This window comes from Polypterus senegalus, chromosome 16 (assembly GCF_016835505.1).
Source record: "Polypterus senegalus isolate Bchr_013 chromosome 16, ASM1683550v1, whole genome shotgun sequence".
NCBI lineage: Eukaryota > Metazoa > Chordata > Cladistia > Polypteriformes > Polypteridae > Polypterus > Polypterus senegalus.
The window spans coordinates 96921098-96941833 of NC_053169.1; the positions used below are offsets into that span (position 1 = coordinate 96921098).

Genomic DNA, 20736 nt, shown 5'->3' on the forward strand with positions numbered 1-20736 from the left:
CAATAACTATTTTACCCTTAACTGACTATATTACCCCTGGATCGTTCTCTTTGTTTCCCTTTATTCTCTCACAACACACATATCTACTGTCTATGTATGTATATGTGTGTGCGTGTATATATATATATATATATATATATATATATAAATATATATATAATGTATATATCTGGAAGCGAAGGTCTGTGATACGGTTTGCATATTTGTAGCTGGCATTCCACAAAGGGAGAAGATGAATCACGTTATGTGGGTGGGAGTCAGTTATAATCTACAGTAATGAAAACGTCATTAAACACATTTGGACATGAATCCACCATATGCAAGCTTGAAAAGAAGAACATGCAAATAATAAATACGACTTTATAACCAACACATCTCCAAACCCCACCTCATCAATTTCCCCCAAATCCACCTGCCCTCCCCTCTTTTTTTGCCATGTAGTGCCTTGGGATCCTGCAGATCTAATCCTGTTCCTCTGATGACGAATCCTGGTAGAAATAAGAAACTGTTGTAAGATATGTGAGTCATTTTCTTCCTTTGTGGATGTCTAGCTACAAATATGCAAACCATATCACAGATCTTTGCTTCCACATTTATATATTTATATACAATATGTATATATGTATATATATGTGTGTATATACGAGGTGTGGCAGAAAAGTAATGAGACTGGCAACACTGCGCTTTTGTCCTTGATAGAGCACGTGTATCAGTACCCTCCCATAGCGCGGTGCGAGTTTCAACTCCTCCCGTTAACTACGTGATTTTTGTGACTGCTATTAGCGAAGTTGTGTTTTGGTTGTGCGTCACGCAAAATGGAACAGCAGAATCTGGAGCAATGTTGTGCCATTAAATTTTGTGTTAAGCTTGGAGAATTTTTATAAAGACGTCCTTGAAAGGCTCAGAAAAAGGGTCATTCGCGTGAGACCAGACATTGCAGACAAATGGATGCTCCATCATGACAACGCCCCATGTCACACTGCCCTCTCCATAACAGAATTTTTGACCTCAAAAGGCATTCCTGTGGTTCCCCAGCCCCCTTATTCACCTGACCTCAGTCCATGTCCTCAAAGGACGTCATTTCGGGACTTTAGAAAACATCCAAAAGAGTGTAACGGACATGCTGAAGACCATACCGGTTGAAGACTTCCAGCGCTGCTACCAACAGTGGGAATAACGTCTCCATCGGTGTGTAGCTGCCCAAGGGAACTACTTTGAAGGGGATAACATTGATGTTTGACAAAAATTAAAACTTTGGTAAATAAAAAATCAGTCTCATTACTTTTCTGCCACACCTCGTATATATGTGTATATACACACACACACACACACACACACAAAGCACTTTAATGCAAATAGCCTGATCCTCCAAAGGGCCAATCATGTGACTTCATCATATATATAATTCACATACCTGGTCAAGAGGTTAAATTGTTCAACCAAACATTAGAATGGGCATGACGCATGATCAAAGTGGTGCCAGACATCACGTTTCCAGCATTTTAGGAACAGATGCAGTTCTGTGATTCTTCAGACACTGCAGTTTTTCGAGTTAACAGAGAATGTGGTGACAAAACACAAACCTCCAATACGCAGCAGTTCTGTGTATGAAATCGCCTTTTTAATTTGACAAGTCAGAGAACAATGGCCAGATTGTTCAAATTAATAGACGTTATATAAATATGTACATAAAAGCTCTTTACAACAATGTTGTGCAAAAATTGTGCAATTCTGAATTAGACCTTGCTTGACGGGATGGGCTACATCAGCAGAAGACCACAGCAGGTTTAGCTTCTGTCAGCTAAGAATTGAAAGCTGTGGCTACAGTGAGCATGTCAACACCATAGCTGGAAGACTGAAGAATGAAAAAAATGTTACATGGTCTGATAAATCTTGAATTTGACTGCAACATGCAGATGGTAAACTCATAATCTGTGGTTAACTTCAGGAATCTATCGATCCATCCTGCTTTGTGTCCACAATACACACTGGTGGCAGTAATGCAGTTGTATGGGGGATTAAAAGAAGAGGAAGAAAAGCTAAATCCGGGACACTGACAAGTCATTTTCTGTCCAATATCTGTGTTTGTTTGCCCATTTTGCTCTTTTCTTTTTAACTGCGCCTTTCAGCTGTGACTTTTCTCTGTTGCAGAGGACACTGGTATTTGGTGTGTATTTAGGGAAAAAGCCAAGGGAGGATTTGTAGGGTGTCTGTTTCTCACACTACACACTCGGATGTCCTTCTCCTCGTATAGTGCTGTGTGTCTCGGCCGCCTCCTTATTTTTCTGCTCTGGTCAGATCAAGTTCACCTTCTTCTCTCATGACAGTAAGACAGCTTTGTATTAAATCTTTAGCCCCTTGCCGGTTATTCAGGAAAAGACAAAAAAATTCGCTGACATTTTGGCCCTTTTTGAACCGTGAACTGAAATTTTGGAATGGCAGTACTGTACTTATCGATCCATGTGAACAGAATAACAGGCTTCAACTAAACCGACTAATTAAGGATAAGCTAAAGGGAGCTGACCGTTAGGACACTGAAGGAATGGCTGCTGAATATGGGGCTTTGCAGTCCTACGTGAATAATAAATTAAAAAACAGTTATGTCAGGCAGCAACAGCCATTAAAATCACTACTGATGCCCAGGTGGTGTTTTAAAATAAATTTAATATGGCACCTTGATAAATTTCAATTTCGATCAAAAGCATTACAATTTCTGGATGTGTCCAGATTTTTGACAGTTAATGTATGTATTTTTGCTGTAATATCATTGTAAAAAAAAATAATAAAAAATAGAAGTTTCTAAAAAAGGCCGTGTGTATTTTTGCTGTTGTATCATTGTAAAAAAATAAGAAAAATAGAAGTTTCTAAGTAAAGCCGTTCGACTTACTAATCGAATGCTGCCGGTTGATTGACTTCTAAACCAGACGAGCAGCTGCGCTAACCACCACGCCACCTCGTTGTCGCTTATATTTGAAAGAATAGTGTAAACCTCCATCCTGTAGATGGCAGCAACAGATTGTCGAGTGCGAGTAGGGTCTTAAAACCAATCTAAAAGACGAGGAATGTAACCTTCTCTTTCACGAATACTCTTACCTTCTTCAGTGTTTGTCAGCGCTTATGTCCGTAGCGCTCCCCGGTAGCGGACCTTCCGGTCGAAGTTTTTTTTTTTTTCTGTTTTTCCCAAAATGCATTTGGACTTTCTCGTAGTTTCTAAGAGTCCCCACAATGCTTTGCAGGAGCAGACCGTTACCCAGGGAGCACTGCGGAGTCAGTCTTCTGACTGGCCAAGATGGCGTTGATGGAGGGTCCGCTCAGCGTGCTTGGTCAGAGGACCTCCGGCGATTCTGTTCGCACGCAAAATGGTAAGAATGTGTTACTCGGAACACTTTACTTTCTGGTCACAAGCCCGTGGAGTTTTTGTTGCTAATACGTGCGCGGAGTACGTTGGAGGGCCGTATGCGGATACCGGTGAGCCGCTACACGTGCAGGGCGCTTAGCTGTCTGTACAAGTCTTTTATCTTCTGGAGGAAGTAATGTAATGCTACCTCTCAGCCTTTTTTTTTTCTTCAGGCGTCCTGTCTTCGATCTTAAACATAGCATTTGATAACTAATACTACAGAGTATGTTAGAATAATATACAAGAGAGAGGGTGTAATATTAAAAAAAAAAATCCCCTGTTCAGCATCGCGATAGGGCGGCGGCCATCACTCCGGGTTCGGTGTCGGTCTAACATCCAGTCCGATGCCTTATCTGCGGCCCTTTTCTAATAATGGTATTCGTTGATGTACATTTTTTTTTTTTTTGACGTTAAGATCAGCCGCCAGTAATTTGACTCGATCAAGGTGGCGCTGTGAGTGTAGAGACTGACTCCAACTTTAAAGATGTTGGTTCGAATTCTGCCCCAGAGTGGGTACCAGATTGGTTCTTCAGGAAGTCTACGTTTAATTGTTAAGCAGACGCTTTTACTCAAAGCGGCTTACAAAAGAGGTAAACATGATCGAGTAACATTAGGCTCGGGCCTGTTTGTTCAGCAAGTGTAACAAGCCAGGTAACAAAAGTTGACTGCTGCAAGTGAAAAGATGTTCTAACTCGAAAACATTTACAATCGATAAAGTAATTACACTTAAAATAGCCAAGAATTTAAAATATCGCAGCACAAAGTTTTTTTGTGTTTTTCCATCTCAGTTGGTCAGATACTCAAAACAGATGGGTCTTCAGTTGCTACTTGAATACATTGAAGGGAATCGGCAGTACGACATAAGGTGGGCAGCTCGTTCCAACTCGGTACCACACACGCAAGGGAATCTGGATTGAGGCTTGATGCCAGGTAGAGGTGGCATCACCAGAAGTTCTCGATTTTGCGTTGGTTTTTACTTAAGTACGCGTCAGTTTTTCAATTACTACATTATGGCTGTACAGTAATGAGAAGTCAAGCCAAATAACAGATTGCGATATGCAAGATTTTTTTGTTGAAAGAAAAACAGCTGCACAGACCATTTAAATTTACATCAGTTCCGTAGAGATTTGCAGAGGGTAGCGACATTTTAAAAGGCACTGATAAAATGGCTATAAACATTATACAGAAAGCTTGAATCTACTGCAAACTAATACAGTGATTTAATTTTTTTTCGTTTGCATACCATGTAATAACTTTGAGAAAGATTTCACATTCCTGACAACACGGTAAAGACGTTTCTTGCATGAATATTTACACACGTTTTGATAATGTTACACCAGCGTTATCCGGTTAACAGCATATTCAGTTGTAATTCAGAAATCTGTACAGTTCATATTCATAAAAAAGTCATTGTTCAGTTTATAAGTAATAAACTTCGAGGTAACTTGCCACAGTTTTTTAGTGTACTGACAATGTCAAAAGAGATTGTAAGCCATTTCTGGTTGGTTTGTATAACATCCACATCATCTTTTAATTTTCTAAATAAAATAGTTTAATCTTTTAAAAGAAAATTTACCGTAATTGGTTTGGTTAGTGTCTCAAAAATATTCTAGTACCAACTTTTTACCAAGATGTAATAATAACTGAGTTGACCCAGTTGTACCGAAGCCACCTCATTTTGAAACAGAGTGGGTAGCTTAGTTATTGTTAAAGGGTTTTGAGAAAGACCATGAATAACTCACTTCATCTTCCTGTGCTCCAATTGGAAAAACAAAGGAATATAACTAATTGTTTCTGAGATGTTGCAAGTTGGCCTGGATAATGGCTTCAGCCAAGTAAGTACATGTAAAAGGTAGAAAATGAAGGCCACGCACAATGGTCTCTAAGCCTGCACTCTGGGAAGAGCGCTGTACAAAAATAAACTGAATTTAAATTACATCCACGGTTTATGCCAATCTGCCTGCGATGGACTGACGCCAGTTCTTGCTTGTTTATGTCCTTGCCCGGGTAAGTATCCGCTCCACACAAGGGCAGTCCTATTTATTATCATATTGAGAACTATGGTGGTAAGAAACTGAGGCATGAATTTCAGTTAAATGGGACAGAGACAAAGACTTCCTAGTGTCATGTCTGTGCCCTCCAAATTGATGAGATAAATGATGCAATGTAAGTTAGCAGAATTGTAGTAATAATGTTGATGACTTGCCTCTTTCTCTAGTACAAAATTGGGGGATTCAGTGGAAACACTGTATTTTTATTTTTTTATTCAGATTCTATTTGGACTGATGCACTGCACACTTTATGCTTTTGTTTTCTTTTTATTTTCATAAAAAAAGGTTGTTTGTCTTGTGTGAGAACTAGTTATCGTGTCCAAAGGGACTTTGCATTTCTCACAGAATGCCCTCCTACAATTCTTGTGACATGCAATGAACAGGATAAGTAACATCATAACTTGTAATTCAGAAATAAGAGCGTAGTTTGTGAGCATGGCTTGTAAGACATGGTTCAATATTATGTCTTCATCCTGAAACTTTTCATACGCCATGTGGCTGAGAGAGTCCTCCAGCTAAATCTTCCTCCTAATACATAGTACTACTCCAGTGTGAGTGGCCTCAGTGTTGCACCTTTTCCAGGTACCCAACTATCATCTGTCACTTATTTACTCTGAAGGTGTATTAACTTGCACAATTGCTAGAATAGCCTTACGGAGACAAAATCTGTCTACAGCTAGAAGAGTTTCTCCTCCGAGGTCAAATACTTGTCAGTTAACCAAACGTATCTTCAATACCAAAGTATGGACCGGAGGCTGAAAAATGTAACCATAACATGATATTCTCACTTAATCCAATTTGGCTTCACTAGGGACCAGAGCAGCCAACCTTGGTAGGATCAGGTACAAGACAGAAGGCTAGTCTATTATATGGTGTACTTGTGCACACATTCACATGGCCACTTGAGTCTTCGGTTAACCTAAGCAGTATGTCCGGCGTGGCATGGGAGGAAAACCCCACATAGACACGTGGAATCTGGCTCTGTGAGAAAGCAACACAAACCACTCTACTGCCATGCAGCCCCAAATGAAGAATGTTCCCAGCTGTTAGTTAAAACTGCTTTTTTTGGTGCAGTGAATAACAATACCCACCTGTGTTGCAGTTTTATCATTTTTGATGTTCATTTGCAGAAATGCAGTATTATGAAAATAATCTGTATATCATTTTTTCCCATTGTATATGGTTTATCGTTATAATGGGGGTTAATTTCAGACTTTCGTGTTTTCAGTTAGATATTTTTTAATTAATACCTTGTCAATTTTTCTAAAAATGACTTGCCCATCTTTTTCAGTTATGGCTGCAGCATCAATTGCCAATATTGTGAAAAGCTCTCTTGGTCCGGTTGGCCTGGATAAGATGTTGGTGGATGATATTGGTGTAAGTGTTTCAGGATTTTATATACACACATGGTACACACTTTGTCATACATCAGTTATTCTTTATCAGACATGGGTCAAAGGATTTGAGTTGTATCATTAGCCTTATGTGTTGCTCATCATCTTATGTTCTTTAACCTTTCTTTTTCTTAAATGAACATCATTTGCTTTAGCGTTTAGTGTTAAATAAAACAGCATATGAGAATTGAATTCTGTTATGATGTGTGCTATGATTTTGAGGGGACAACACATTGTTAAAAAAATAAGACACTCCCTTCAACTTAGCATAACCTTTACTAAGAACCAGTGTTCCTGGGAAAATACAGTAGTAAAGACATTTTGCGGATGCTCTGTTTAAAAAAAAAAAAATAGCCCATTATGCTGTCTCCTTAAGATTTTAGCTGCTCAGGTGTCTAAAGGCCTTGTGTGTACACATGAACCATATTTAGGTAAAAAGTGCTTATCTTTGTTAATTTTGTTCTAATTTTATTGTGTTACAAGTACTGTACAGTATTTTGTCTGACGAATCCATATGCCCCCATGTCACACCCTGACAACAGTGGTGTTTAGGCAGTGTGCTTGTCTCAGGTTTGCTAAAACATTGCGTGGCTGTCATTTTAAAAATGAAGTTCCTCTCCCATCTATGTGTGTGCCATATCGTTTTTCGACATAAGCAAAAATATTGCCTTTGGTGCACTTGATGCAAAGTTTGCTTTATGTTTGACTGTTAATTGAACATCTGCTTGAAAAGCTCATATGTGGGAGAATCTCCCCCTCCATTGCTTCAGCAAGGAATGAAGTTTACTGTGCGTCTAAGGAGAACGTCGTTTCTTGACTGTGTGTCAGATATTCTGCAAATCTGAGTTAAAATTGTCACTTTTATAGAAAGTCTTAAAGTGTTTAAGCCGTACGCCTCATTGAGTGCACAGATAAAAGGTGTGTTTTTCATGTAGCAAGCTATAAAATTTGAGGAAATGGTGCCCAGAGATTAATATGCCTATGCAATACACTGCAGGTTTTTTTTTTTTTTTGTTCCTGTTGTGTATATGTTTAGCAAGGACAGATCCTTAATATTTTAACCTGTACTATATATTGTGGTGATTTTTTTTATTTCTGAAATAGTAGTTTTTAATATCACACATGACTGAGTATACTCTTGTGTTTTGTGTTTTTCCCGTTGCCCTTATTTAAATACCCGTGCAGGGCAGTAATTCTTGCATCCTTGGCCACACAAAATATCTGTTAAAAGTACATTTTTATGGAAGTGCATTTGCATTATGATCAGTTCCAATTTCATTAAACAAAAAGCCATTGCTAGCTGATAACTTGTCGTCTTGTAATTTTTTTTTTCCTGCGCATGTGATATTTTTAAAAGTACCATAACAGATTGTACTAATGTATGTTATGTTCTCCCAACTAATGTATGCTATGTTCTCCTAACAGGATGTGACCATTACGAATGATGGAGCGACTATTTTGAAGCTTCTGGAGGTGGAGCACCCTGCTGCTAAAGTTCTTTGTGAACTGGCTGATTTGCAGGATAAGGAAGTAGGAGATGGAACAACGTCTGTGGTAAGCAGCACACACGTTACTTTGACTGTACATTATGCTCAGAGGTCGTTGGAAGACTGGAACAGCAGCAGTGTATCCGATTTCTCCAGTTTGTTTCCTTTAATTTGAAATGATTTTTCCCATGCTAATGCTTTAGTCGGTTTATGGTGATGCCATAATGATAGTTGTAAGACTACTGTTACCGTCTAAAGGAAAATGAGTTTTCTTATGGCATTCTTTATATGAAGTGTTTACATTTATATATGCTCATTTTAAAATCACTTTTTTTTTTTTGTGTAAGCTTCAGATTTCTTTAACACTAGAATTGCCAGAGTCTACGAAAAAAACTTGTAGATCCGGCCCACCTCAAAACCGTTCTTACTTCTCCACCAGTGTCCTTTGTCTTCTAAATATGCCGATTAACCGGAGCAGCAAGCAGCCGGCTATTCCACCCCCCACCGTCGCAGAACGTTCACTAAGTTTTCCCAGCTCATGCCTTGTTTGATTATCTGGGAGTGACTCAACTGCTGGAGTTTTAGAGTGGAAATAATAGATTGTTATTGGAACACATGCATTTCATATGTGTTCTGCTGTGTAAACATATTGCTAAAACTGAAGCTTTTTCATATTTTAGTAATAAACGTTACAAAATGTAGGCATAAACTATAGAATGTGTAAAAGCATGAAGTCCAAACGTCAAACACCTTCACAAAAGGTTCAAAAACGACACAACTACTTCTGTGGCGTAGCGCTAAGATTTGCCTCTTAGAGTGCAGCATTCTTACCATGTCTCAGAGACACGAGTTCGATTCATCGCTAGGGAGAAAGTGTTACTTTTTTTTTTTTTTTTCCTTTTTAACTATGGTCACGCTGCCTGCAAGGTTCTGCTTTCTGTGTGCTGGGGCGTTTTTTCTTTTTTTTTTCCCCCCTCAATAAATTAAGTTTAAAATGTCAATCGCGGTTATTTCTGTTGATTAATTCATGCTTTCATTCACTATAGCTAATACTGTTATCAAGTGGTCCTTATTTTTGCCTGTTGTATACAATCTATTTAGCATCTTTATCTCCACTCTCACTGCCTGCGTGCAGCGTGTGTCGATTGATAAATGATGTAATGTATTTTCTTTTTAACCTCAAACGGACATACAATTTATAAACTGGTATGTACTGGCAGTTAATGAGATCGTTATATATTTTCATGTGGGTTGCTCCTTTTAAAATATTGTTTAACAATTGAGACTGCAATTAACATGAGCAAGTGTCCTTATAACTGTTACTTTTAAGATCCATAACACACAGACAGACAGAGCACGGCGTAATAGAGAGACAGACAGGCAGAGAAGTCACTAGGTACTGTATATGAATAAACAGGGAAGGCACATATACTGAAAGAAGAAAAAAAAAAAGATCAACATGTGCCTTGGTCCTGCTTGCACTGAATAACCTCATGTGCTTAACTCCTCCCCTCACCTAACACACCCCCGATCTGAGTCTAAGTAACAGCGCAAGTACAGATGCAAACCAAGTGTAATCAAGAGTCGCCGGTTCAATCCCCTCTCACTCCTATATTTGCCGTTTTCAGTAGTAAGCTGCTCTTTGTTTTATTATACAGTACACACATACACTTGGTTTGCGTCTGTACTTGCGCTGATACTTAGAGTCAGATCGGGGGAGCGGTTCGAGTGCGTGAGCTTATTCAGTCCAGTTGGAACAACGCACATGTTGATCTTTTTTTTCTTTCAGTACATGTGCCTTCCCTGTTTATTCATATACAGTATCTAGTGACTTCTCTGCCTGCCTGTCTGTCTCTCTATTACGCAGTGCTCTGTCTGTCTGTGTGTTATGGATCATAAAAATAACAGTTGTAAGGACACTTGTTCATGTTAATTGCAGTCTCAGTTGTTAAATATTTTAAAAGGAGCATCCCACATGAAAATATAACAATCTCATTAACTGACAGTACATACCAGTTTATAAATTTTATGTCCGTTTTGATGTTAAAAAGGGAAAAAAAAAATAACAGTCTCTTCCCAGGAGGGGAATTGAACTCCGTCTCCAAAGCACAGCCAGCCCACTGCGCGGAGTCAGCAACTCTTACCACTGCGCTACAGAAGCTGTTGTAACGTCCTTTAGCCTTTTGTGAAAGTGTTTATTTGACGTTTGGACTTAATGCTTTTACACATTCTATAGTTTATGCCTACATTTTGTAACATTTATTACTAAAATATGAAAAGGTTTCTGTTTTAACAATGTGTTTACATAGATTACTGTAGAAACGGAACACACATGAAATGCGTGTGTTCCAAATAACGATCTATTATTTCCACTCTAAAACTCCACTTCACTCCCAGGTAATCAATCAAGGCATGAGCTCGGAGAACTTAGTGAACGTTCTGCGACGGTGGGGGATGGAATAGCCGGCTGCTTGCTGCTCATCTTAATTGGCACATTTACAAGACAAAAGAAGCTGGCGGAGAAGTGTGAACGGTTTTAAGGTGGGCCGGATCTACAAATTTTTTCGTAGACTCTGGTAATTCTAGTGTTGTTAAAGCTTTTGTAAAATAAAAACCAAAATCAATTCAGCAGTATTTTTCTCTTTTGCCATTTTACATTTATATTCTTGTTTGATCAGTGGATTTGTTTAATTTAGATTTGCCAAGCATGGTACCATCTGCTTTAGTATGGTTTGTGCTACCTAGAGTATTGAACAAGTCTGTAAACTAGGTGACATTTTAATATGCATGCAAGTAAACTAAAAAAGATCCCCTGCTCTCTCTCTGCTTCTTAAGGAATGTGTTGCTGCTGCCTCTAGATTGTTAAAGTACAGTGTCATACTTCAGATAATACCAGGGCATGCTGTACTTTGTAGAATGTAATATAGTCGGAGCTGTATCAAGTTTTAAATTGTATGCAGTTTAACACAAAGTAACACGTCTTTGGTAGAAAAATGAAGAGTTAATCAACTTTGGTGAATTTCATGCGGGGCTGTGAAGTAGGTACACAAATTGGAGTTCATGTCAAAGTCAAAGGTGTCACGGACTCTGACTCCGTGTAATTAGGCTAATGTATACTTGGAAATCACAAAATCTGTAAGATACAAGGCATTACATTATTTCACGTACAGCTAACACTTTGGATGAAGATGCTGGAAGTGCTTTTTTAAAACTTGATGTTCTTTTAAGCACATTTCTTTTAGGAAATTGTAAAAGTGCTGATTTTTGCATTTATATACATTTTCTCATCTCCTTTAATGCACTGATACAGATTTCCCATTTGTTCTGATTGTAAATTGTTTAAACTTTGTTAAAACTGTTTTTGCCATTATGAATTTGTGCATGGGGTTTAAACTACCATAAATGTGTAATATTTTGAAATGTGCAAAACTAGAAATCAATTTTTAATAATTAAAATGTGTTCTTAAAAGAAAAGTTTATTTGAAGTACTATGTGTAAAATTTTACATTTTAGCACATTATATTACAATTTACATTTAGTCAGTCGGTACATTTTTTTCAGCCTCAAGTAACTCTAATTGCTTCAGACTCCACAGCCCTGATTGTTTTGTACTTCTCACTCTGCTGCCGTCCATTTTCTTTAAGGTGGTTCATGTTCATCTGTCTCTTATGTGTGTGTGTATATATATATATATATATATATATATATATATATATATATATATATACTCCAATGTTTGTCCGTATTTCACAAGAGAACTACTTGACTGATTTAGATCAGCTTTTTTTTTTTTTTTTTTTTCTCTATAATTTGCTTGAACATTCCGTTGATTTTGCGACTTCTCTCATCGCGCTAAATATCAGTTCACTGGTGGTACCGATTTTATTTGCGCAAATCCGAGAGACACGCAGCGGTCCGAGGATAGAGGGACGAGGCCCTTACTCATGCTCCAGCCTTGGGGCATATGTTGCATCCGTTTATCTAGCGAATGAGAGAACTACTTGAAAGATTTAGTTTGGGGTTTTTGTTTTTTTTCCCCCTAGAATTTGCTTGAACATTCCGGTTGATTTTGCGACTTCTCTCGTCACACACAGCCCTTGCAGGAGTGATATTCGCTCTAATCCTAGACAGAGGCTGGGGGCCAAGGGGAGGGTGAAGCATGATGTCAGGAGTGGGGAGTCGGTCTACCACTGTGTTTTGGAGCGCACCTGGCCTCTGCTTAGCTAGTGATACCTTTTTGTTTTATTTATTTATTTAAAGTTTGTCCTGTCTCACTACTACACGGCAGAACCGCAGGGAATTTGCTAGTTCAAAGTAAGAAGTACATAAAAATTAAAGAAATGAGGTATCTGTCATAAGATTATTCATATTTTATTGAAACTGTATTGGTGTTAATCAAGGTAAATTTTAAGAATAAATTAATGTAAACTGCTTTAAATAAAAACTATTTTTAAAGCAGTAGCAGATTGTCTAAGCTGCATGAAACTCTCAGTGATGAACAGTTTCATTCAAAATCTTAAGTCTGTCTACACTTGGATCTCTGGAGAAGTTAATAATCTGTTTTTCTCTGAAACAGTCCCAAGTTTTTATTGCTGTTAAACTACATAAACATTCTGGCAGTGGGCAAAATTGAAAGCCTTTTTACAAGTGGATTCTATGTCCTTTGCGTGTGAAGATGGTTATAAACAGTCCTTTTCAGTCCTTGCCTTACAGTTTATTTTGTTTTCAGGTTATCATTGCTGCTGAGCTGTTGAAAAGTGCTGATGAACTTGTGAAACAGAAAATTCACCCAACATCTATAATCAGTGGCTATCGCCTAGCTTGCAAGTAAGTTCTTAGTTTGTATGAAACCTTCCTAGTTTTGATCTAGTAATTTGGTTGGTTTGTATTGTTCTAATTTTACTGCCTGTAACCCTTGTTTACTTTTGGTGCTAATCTGAAGAGGGTTGTGAGCTGTTAAGTAGAATTCAATAAATGATCATGGTTTAATGAATCATTGCATGTAGACCTAATAATTTTAATTGCTTGCTAATTTGTTGCTTGTATCCAGGGAGGCAGTGCGATACATTAATGAGAACTTGACAATTAACACGGATGAACTAGGAAAAGACTGTCTTATCAATGCAGCAAAAACGGCAATGTCTTCCAAAATCATTGGAATGTATCCTTCAGTAAACTGTTTTTTCCTCTTGTGAGTGATAGCAATTAAGTTCAGTTCCCATTTTAGTACCGTTCATCCGAACTACCAGGTTGAGTGGCTATGCTAATGGGAAAGAGAATCTCTGCCATTGTCTGAAGAAGAGTCTGGCATCATAAACCACCTCTTCTATATGAAATGACAGGACAAGACATTAGGTTTGATATTTACACTTTCAACAGATGTATTTGCCGCTCCAAGTTTTTGAAGTGTGCTGTGTTTGGTTTTACTTTTTTGTGTTTGTTTTTTTCCTGTATTATACAAGACAAGCCAGAATAAATCAAAGTATTTATCCCTTGCCCTTTGTGTACCTTCTGCGCCTTTTTCTCTATTTATGGGGGTCTTTGATTTCTCCATTTAGCTTGTTTCCATTGACACCCCTGTGTATCATATACAATTGGGTTCAGTCCTTCACTTGGAAGGAAAGTGAAGGACTGAGAATTACTCCTCCATTTTAGCCTTCAAATCATTTGGATGATCTCCTTAGAAAGGGGAAGAAAGTCTAGGATATTAGAATGACCTGACATAGCAGAGGTAAAGCACTAAGAAGCCGTGAAATTAAATTAGTGGCAAGGATTGCTTTCTAATTATGCAACTGCGTTAGAACAGAAACCTGCAGCTACAGCGGCCCTCCTGGTCTGTGATTCAGGACCCCTGCACTAGGGGGGTTTAAGTTCATTTTAAAATCCAAAGTGTATTTTATGGCCTTGACCTTCATGCTCAGTGATGCAGATTTTTTTGCCAACATGGTGGTAGAGGCTACCCTTGCTGTCAAGTTTTCAGATTCAAAGGGACAAGCTCGCTACCCAATCAACTCCATCAATGTGCTGAAAGCTCACGGCCGCAGTCAAAAAGAGAGCATCCTTGTCAATGGATATGCCCTGAACTGTCGTGTGGGCTCTCAAGGTTAGTGTCCTTTTTGAATGTTTTGTTCACTTCTCTCCATCTGTTCTGCAGCATCCTGTGTGATTGTCTTGGAAGAAGCTTTATTCATTTAAAGTCATTTATTTCTGACGTGTTATTGCCAGCTTGTTTGGTCTATGCTCGGTGTTTTTAAAAGTAAAGTGAAGTTGTGTTCTGTTTACAGTTCTCTCTTTTTAGTCTTTGGTCATCTAGTCCATTTTAATTGTGTTGAAATAAAAGTATCTTAGAATGTTCTTTTTGTCTTCTCCAGGAATGTTAAAGAGAATCAGCAATGCAAAGATTGCCTGCTTAGATTTCAGTCTGCAGAAAACAAAAATGAAACTTGGTGTTCAAGTTGTTATCAGTGACCCTGAGAAGCTGGACCAAATAAGACAAAGGTATTTAAGTTAAATGTGTGCATTTATTTCTATGTTAATTTTAAGCAACTTGAGCATATGATTGGGATGTCCCATTTTTATTTGCTGCCATACTTTTCATCAATAGTGTGTGCAGTTATACGCGTGGGATATAGTAACATCCTGCTCTGTAACACCTGTGTTGACAACGTATTTAATGTTGTTTTCATTTTTTATGGGGCTGCACAAGTTTTTTGTTAACATACAAATTCAGCCATTTTATTTATTACCTTGAGGGAAAAATGTTGTTGAAGTAGTTGTAATCTTTGCTCATTGCAGAAAAAAACAAATTCTGTTTTAGAGCCACTAACTGAGAATAATGTTTATTCAGATAAGCTAGAAATAGCTAGAATATACCAATTCAATTCAACTGATGGGGGTTATAGGAACCTCCCATAGCTTATGCACTATCGTTTAGTAAAACATTTCTGATTCTTATGTAACTAGGAAACTGCTCTTACATGGAGTGTTACTTGATATGTGCAAGTGAAGGAGTCCGTGCACTTTTTATGGTAGCTTTGGAACTGTACACCCTCTTTGAAAGTTCCACTTCTTGGTATAAAAACCAATCTGGTTGCTTTTTATAATTTGCCGTTTTCCTTTTGATTTAGATATTTTAGCATAGAGCTTTGCACCTTGGACTCTCTTGGCCTGTTGGGTATACACTGGAGTGACATTAAGATGGTTTCATCTTGATAGGTTTTTCCGCACTTCAAGCTAATGTGGTTTCTCAGCATTCCAGGGTTATACGTAGCCTACACCTAGAAGCCAGTGTTGTCTCTCACTCGCACATCTCAAAAGAGAGTGATTATTTTGACATTCATTTTTTGATGAACTACATCTGGTTTGATGAGCTCCTAAGGTATGACTTTGTTTGCTTCTATTGCAGGGAGTCTGATATTACGAAGGAAAGGATTCAAAAAATTCTTGCCACTGGCGCTAATGTTATTTTAACAACTGGTGGCATTGATGACATGTGCCTGAAGTACTTTGTCGATGCAGGTGCCATGGCAGTGCGCAGGGTCCTGAAAAGGGATTTGAAGCGCATTGCTAAAGCCACTGGAGGTAAGATGCTTTGCTGTATTATCAATGTACTGTGGAGACTGAGACTCCTTCCACCCTACTATGTTTCCTTAAAAAAAAAAAAAAAAAAAAAAACATGAGCATTAGTTTCCATTTTCACTTTTCATCCATACGACCCTGATGTTGAACACCAAAAGAAAAAATGGAGACTTTTGAAAATGTAGACTTCTAATAAAGCCAGCTATGTGTTGCAGTGTGCCTGGATGGAAAACAGTTTTAAAAAGACAATCTTGCTTCGATTTTGTTTTTGCTTATTGTGTAACCCTTCCCTGATTGGATCTTGCTTATTAAAACATCTTTCTTTAGTTGAATGGTGTCTTCCCAATATAGTGGACATAAAGAAGTTGCTTTCCATGGCATTTGTTTTTCAAACAGTCCCCAGACTGCTGTTTAATTGATAGCGTTGACCTCCTTTACAAGTCGCTCTGGATTAAAGTGTCGGCTAAGCAAATAAATGAATACAGGTTAAGTAGCACAACAAGCATTTGCATTTAAGTTCCATTTTATAAAGTTTGAATGCCACATGTGCAAAAGGCAAAGTTAGCGATCGCCCCTGACCAGCCAGCGGTTTACCTCTACCATCAAAGAATTTTTTTTTTTTTTTTAATTAACTGTTTTGTACTGACCCGTAGTATTCTTGCTTGTGTCTAAATCGGCTCTATAGTAATGAGTACAGTGTCAGTGAGAATCCTGCTAAGTTAACAGTCTAGTTAAAGATTTAAATGCCTCTTCTTATTCCCTTCCAGCTACTATTTGTTCTACACTGTGTAACCTAGAAGGGGAGGAAAGTTTTGAAGTTGCCATGGTGGGACAGGCTGAAGAAGTGGTACAAGAAAGAATATGCGACGATGAACTTATCCTCGTTAAGAAGTAAGGCACTTCAAGATGTCTACTTTTTTCATTAAGTATCTCGCGTAGCACCTGCCACTGAAAAACAGTGCAAGAAGCTGCCACCACAGTGGTTCACTATTGGAATTGTATTGCATAGTTTACTCCACACAACACTTAGAATTGAGGCTGAACACTTGAGTCTTGGTTCTCAGAGTCTGGACGTCCTTTAGTTGCCATTTTTGCAAACTCCTAAGCGGGCTTCCATGTCTCTTACTGTGGAGAGTCTTCTGTCTGGCCACTCTGCCGTTACTCCTAGATGGATGGAGTGTTGCTGTAATGGTTGTCATCCTGGAAGTTTTTTTCCATCTCCACTCGTTCTCCAGAGCTTATCCAGAGTGACTATCAGGTCCTAGGCCCTTCTCTGACGATTGTCCAGTTCCAGTGGAATCCTTCAGTCTTTTGGAAAGTTGTTGTTTTTTTTTTTTATTTGGTAATATTTCCCAGACATGTGCCCCTCAACACAAACCTGCCTCCTAAGCTCTGCATGATATTCCAGTGGCCCCTTGACTTGTTTATTTTCTTTACTGTGGGACCTTCTGTAGACAGATGTGTGCCTTTCAAAATCCGTCCATTCAGTTGAAATGACCACAGGTGGACTCCAAGCCAGGGATAAAAACATCTCGGGATGAACAATAGAATAACATGCATCTGTGCCACATTTAAAGTGTCCTAGCAAAAGGTCTGAATGAATGTCAGTGTGATGTGTTTTTAATTTTAATACATTTTTTTAAGCGTCAGTTTCGGTTTTTGCTGTGCCATTTTTGGTTGAGTGTTTTAATGAGGAGACAATTGAATCTGCTTGATTTTAGTAAAAGGCTGCAACATAACAAACGTAAACTATTTGTGCAATGCTGCCCATCTCCATATTCGGGTTCTTTATTTAAGCCAAACTAAATTTGGCCTTCACTTGATGACAGTCCATTTGGTCCAATGACGCTTCAGTATTTAAGCCTGACTGGTTATGTAGTTTTTTTTTGTGTTTTTAGTATTCCACCTCTATAATGCAATCATTTGTTCTTTTTAGCAACTCCATCAGCTTGCTCATGTAAATGTAAAGTTCTTATTCTTTCTCATCTCAATCATAGTACTAAAGCTCGGACATCAGCCTCCATCATCCTCAGAGGAGCAAATGACTTCATGTGTGACGAAATGGAGCGATCCCTTCATGATGCCCTCTGTGTAGTGAAGAGAGTCCTGGAGTCCAAATCCTTGGTCCCTGGCGGTGGTGCAGTGGAGGCCGCCCTGTCGATTTACCTCGAGAACTACGCAACCAGCATGGTGGGTTTTTATTTATTTTATTTTAGCGTATTTAATACTTTGTTATTTATTCATAAACTAAGTGAAACCCACAGTATTTTCAATGTAGGTTGGGATTTGTTAAATGTTTTTGCATCATAATTCACCTTTTTTTTTTTAAAAAAAAAAAAAAAAATCACATTCACATTACCATTAAGCACTTATGAATGGTTAGAAATCCCTGTCTCCTTCATGACATAACCTTTTATGTGCTTTATTTGTTAGGGTTCTCGGGAGCAACTGGCCATAGCCGAGTTTGCTCGGTCTCTCCTGGTAATTCCCAAGACCCTGGCAGTGAACGCCGCACAAGACTCTACTGACCTGGTTGCTAAATTGCGTGCCTTTCACAACGAGGCACAAGTGAACCCAGAACGAAAAAATCTCAAGTGGTAAGTTGTGACTGTTTTTGTACAGTCGAGTGTGTGTGTGCGCCAGATTTCTCTATGTATGTACAGATACATATTATAATACATGTGCATAAATCTATATAACTAATATATATAATGAGGTGAGAGACAAAAGTAACTGGATTGGGTAAAAAAAAAAAAAATATTGATGATTTGGAGGAATTCTAAACATTGTCACCTTCAATATATTACCCCTCCCGATCTCTACACCGCTCCATAAGTATCTTCCAGTGCTGGAAGTCTTCTTGCTTAAGGCTCTGTTCGACAGAAGCAATTGTTGTGCAGATACTGACTGGGCTGTTCACAGGATATACCTAGCCGGTCGGCGGTTTGGGAGAGCGTGTAGGTGGGGATATATAGTGTTATGATTTGCGTCCGGCCGACCTCCAGACGGTTTTCCATGAAAGCCCCAAGCCCAGTCCAGTTATTTTTGTCTCTCTCTCGTATATGTATGTATGTGTGTGTGTGTAGAGAGAGATCTCTATCTATACACACCCCCCTATATATCTCTGACTCTCTCTAGATCTCTCTCATTCATATTATTTATATATATATAAATAATATGAATGAGAGAGATCTAGAGAGAGTCCGAGATATATAGGGGGTGTGTATAGATAGATCTCTCTCTCTCTCTCTCTATATCTATATCTATATCTATATCTATATATATATATATATATATATATATATATAAATATATATAAATAAAAAAAAAATAGAGAGATAGTGGTGGGCAAAAGTAGGTTTACGGTTTTGAGTACGCAAGGCTGGCAATTTGAGCACTTGTGTGGTTGTACCCGAGCACACTGTGACATTCTTTTGAATTAATAAAGCTATTGTAATAATCATAACCTATGTCTTTCCATACAAATAACTATAAATCTGCTTTGCCCACCCCTGTATATACACACTCACTGTGTGTGCATATTATCGTGCATATTTGGTAGAAAATATCCAAGTGTGTATGCAACTATTACTTTTTCAGCCATCTCCAGACTTCCTTGTGATGAGTTAAGACTTGAATTCCCTTATTTGGCAAAATTATAATTTTGTATGTGAAGTTGGGCTTTAGTTGGTCGTATTTTGATAAGTATTCTGATGACAGGGTCTGTAAAGTGGGTCCTGGGGTGTGGTGGTGGCTGCAGGTTTTTTAATAATGAGACTTGCTGTTAAGGCACTTAACTCCTCCAACAACATTTTAATGCTTCATTTTAGTTGCTTCATTTATTCAGGTTTCCCACCTTTAATTGCTTATTTTTAGCCATAACCACAGTAATCACTTATTGTCAATAAGATGCTAATGACAAAGAAACCAGCAGTCCTCCATCTTGTTTCCGTTTGCCCCGTGTGTATTCATCGTGAACTGTCTGGTCTAAGGAAAAATTTGAAAGGAAACTGAAGATGAGAAAAAAGGGATTGAGAATTCTTCATCCACTTCAGGCTACAAATCATTGACATGACATCCTTGTAAAAAAAAAAAAAAGGGGGTTTTGGGGAGAGAGAATGCACAATGCAGGAATGAGCCGACACGGTAGAATAAAAACACTTAAGAAGCCATTTTAAATAAAATCTGTTCCTGGCAAGGATTGGTTTCTTATTAAGCCTGCAGTCCACTGGTTTAATATTTGAATTGATGATTACCTTTCTTGTCCCATCAAATCAACAGGATTGGCCTGGATTTAATCAATGGCAAGCCACGGGACAACAAGCATGCTGGTGTTTACGAGCCAACAATGGTGAAAACTAAAAGTCTCAAATTTGCCACTGAGGCGGCCATTACAATTCTGAGGATTGATGACCTCATCAAACTCGTCCCCGAGCAGAGGGATGATGGGAAGTCTTACCAGGATGCCGTTCAGTCGGGCGCACTTGAGGGATGAGTGACGATGAGGAGGGGGAGGTATTAACTAGACTAATTTATATGTGTTTTCTGGCACACGTTTGTTTGTATTTGGAATTTAACCTGCACTTCTCTAGTTGGTCTGAACTTTAAAACTGTAAAAAATAATAAATTAAAAAATACAAAGAACCTGCTTTGTTTTTTTTTTTTTGTTTAATAATGTCACTCAACATTAAAACACACTGAGGTTTATTTCAGCAGTAGACTTCATCTGAACAGAACAGTGTAGAACTAATTTGGCACTTGTTGATTTCTATAAGGTTTATTCTAACTCTTTGTCTTTATTGCAGTATCTTTAAGGACTTTTTTTTTTT

At 38.3% G+C, this 20736-nt stretch overlaps 1 protein-coding gene and 1 non-coding gene across 2 annotated transcripts; both read left to right on the forward strand.

Annotated features, from left to right (window-relative positions):
• The first annotated feature begins 3253 nt into the window (after positions 1 to 3253).
• Positions 3254 to 20439, forward strand: tcp1 (t-complex 1). The gene is made up of 12 exons (XM_039738116.1): positions 3254 to 3362; positions 6740 to 6825; positions 8268 to 8396; positions 13059 to 13156; positions 13380 to 13490; positions 14251 to 14432; positions 14701 to 14827; positions 15735 to 15910; positions 16675 to 16798; positions 17905 to 18097; positions 18341 to 18504; positions 20189 to 20439. Exons 1-12 carry the CDS (start codon positions 3290 to 3292, stop codon positions 20400 to 20402), a joined length of 1677 nt encoding a protein of 558 aa, XP_039594050.1. The 5' UTR covers positions 3254 to 3289; the 3' UTR covers positions 20403 to 20439.
• Positions 13544 to 13682, forward strand: LOC120517057. Its single transcript, XR_005630981.1, has one exon. It is a non-coding gene; the product is annotated as a small nucleolar RNA SNORA29 (small nucleolar RNA).
• Positions 20440 to 20736: the final 297 nt, after the last annotated feature.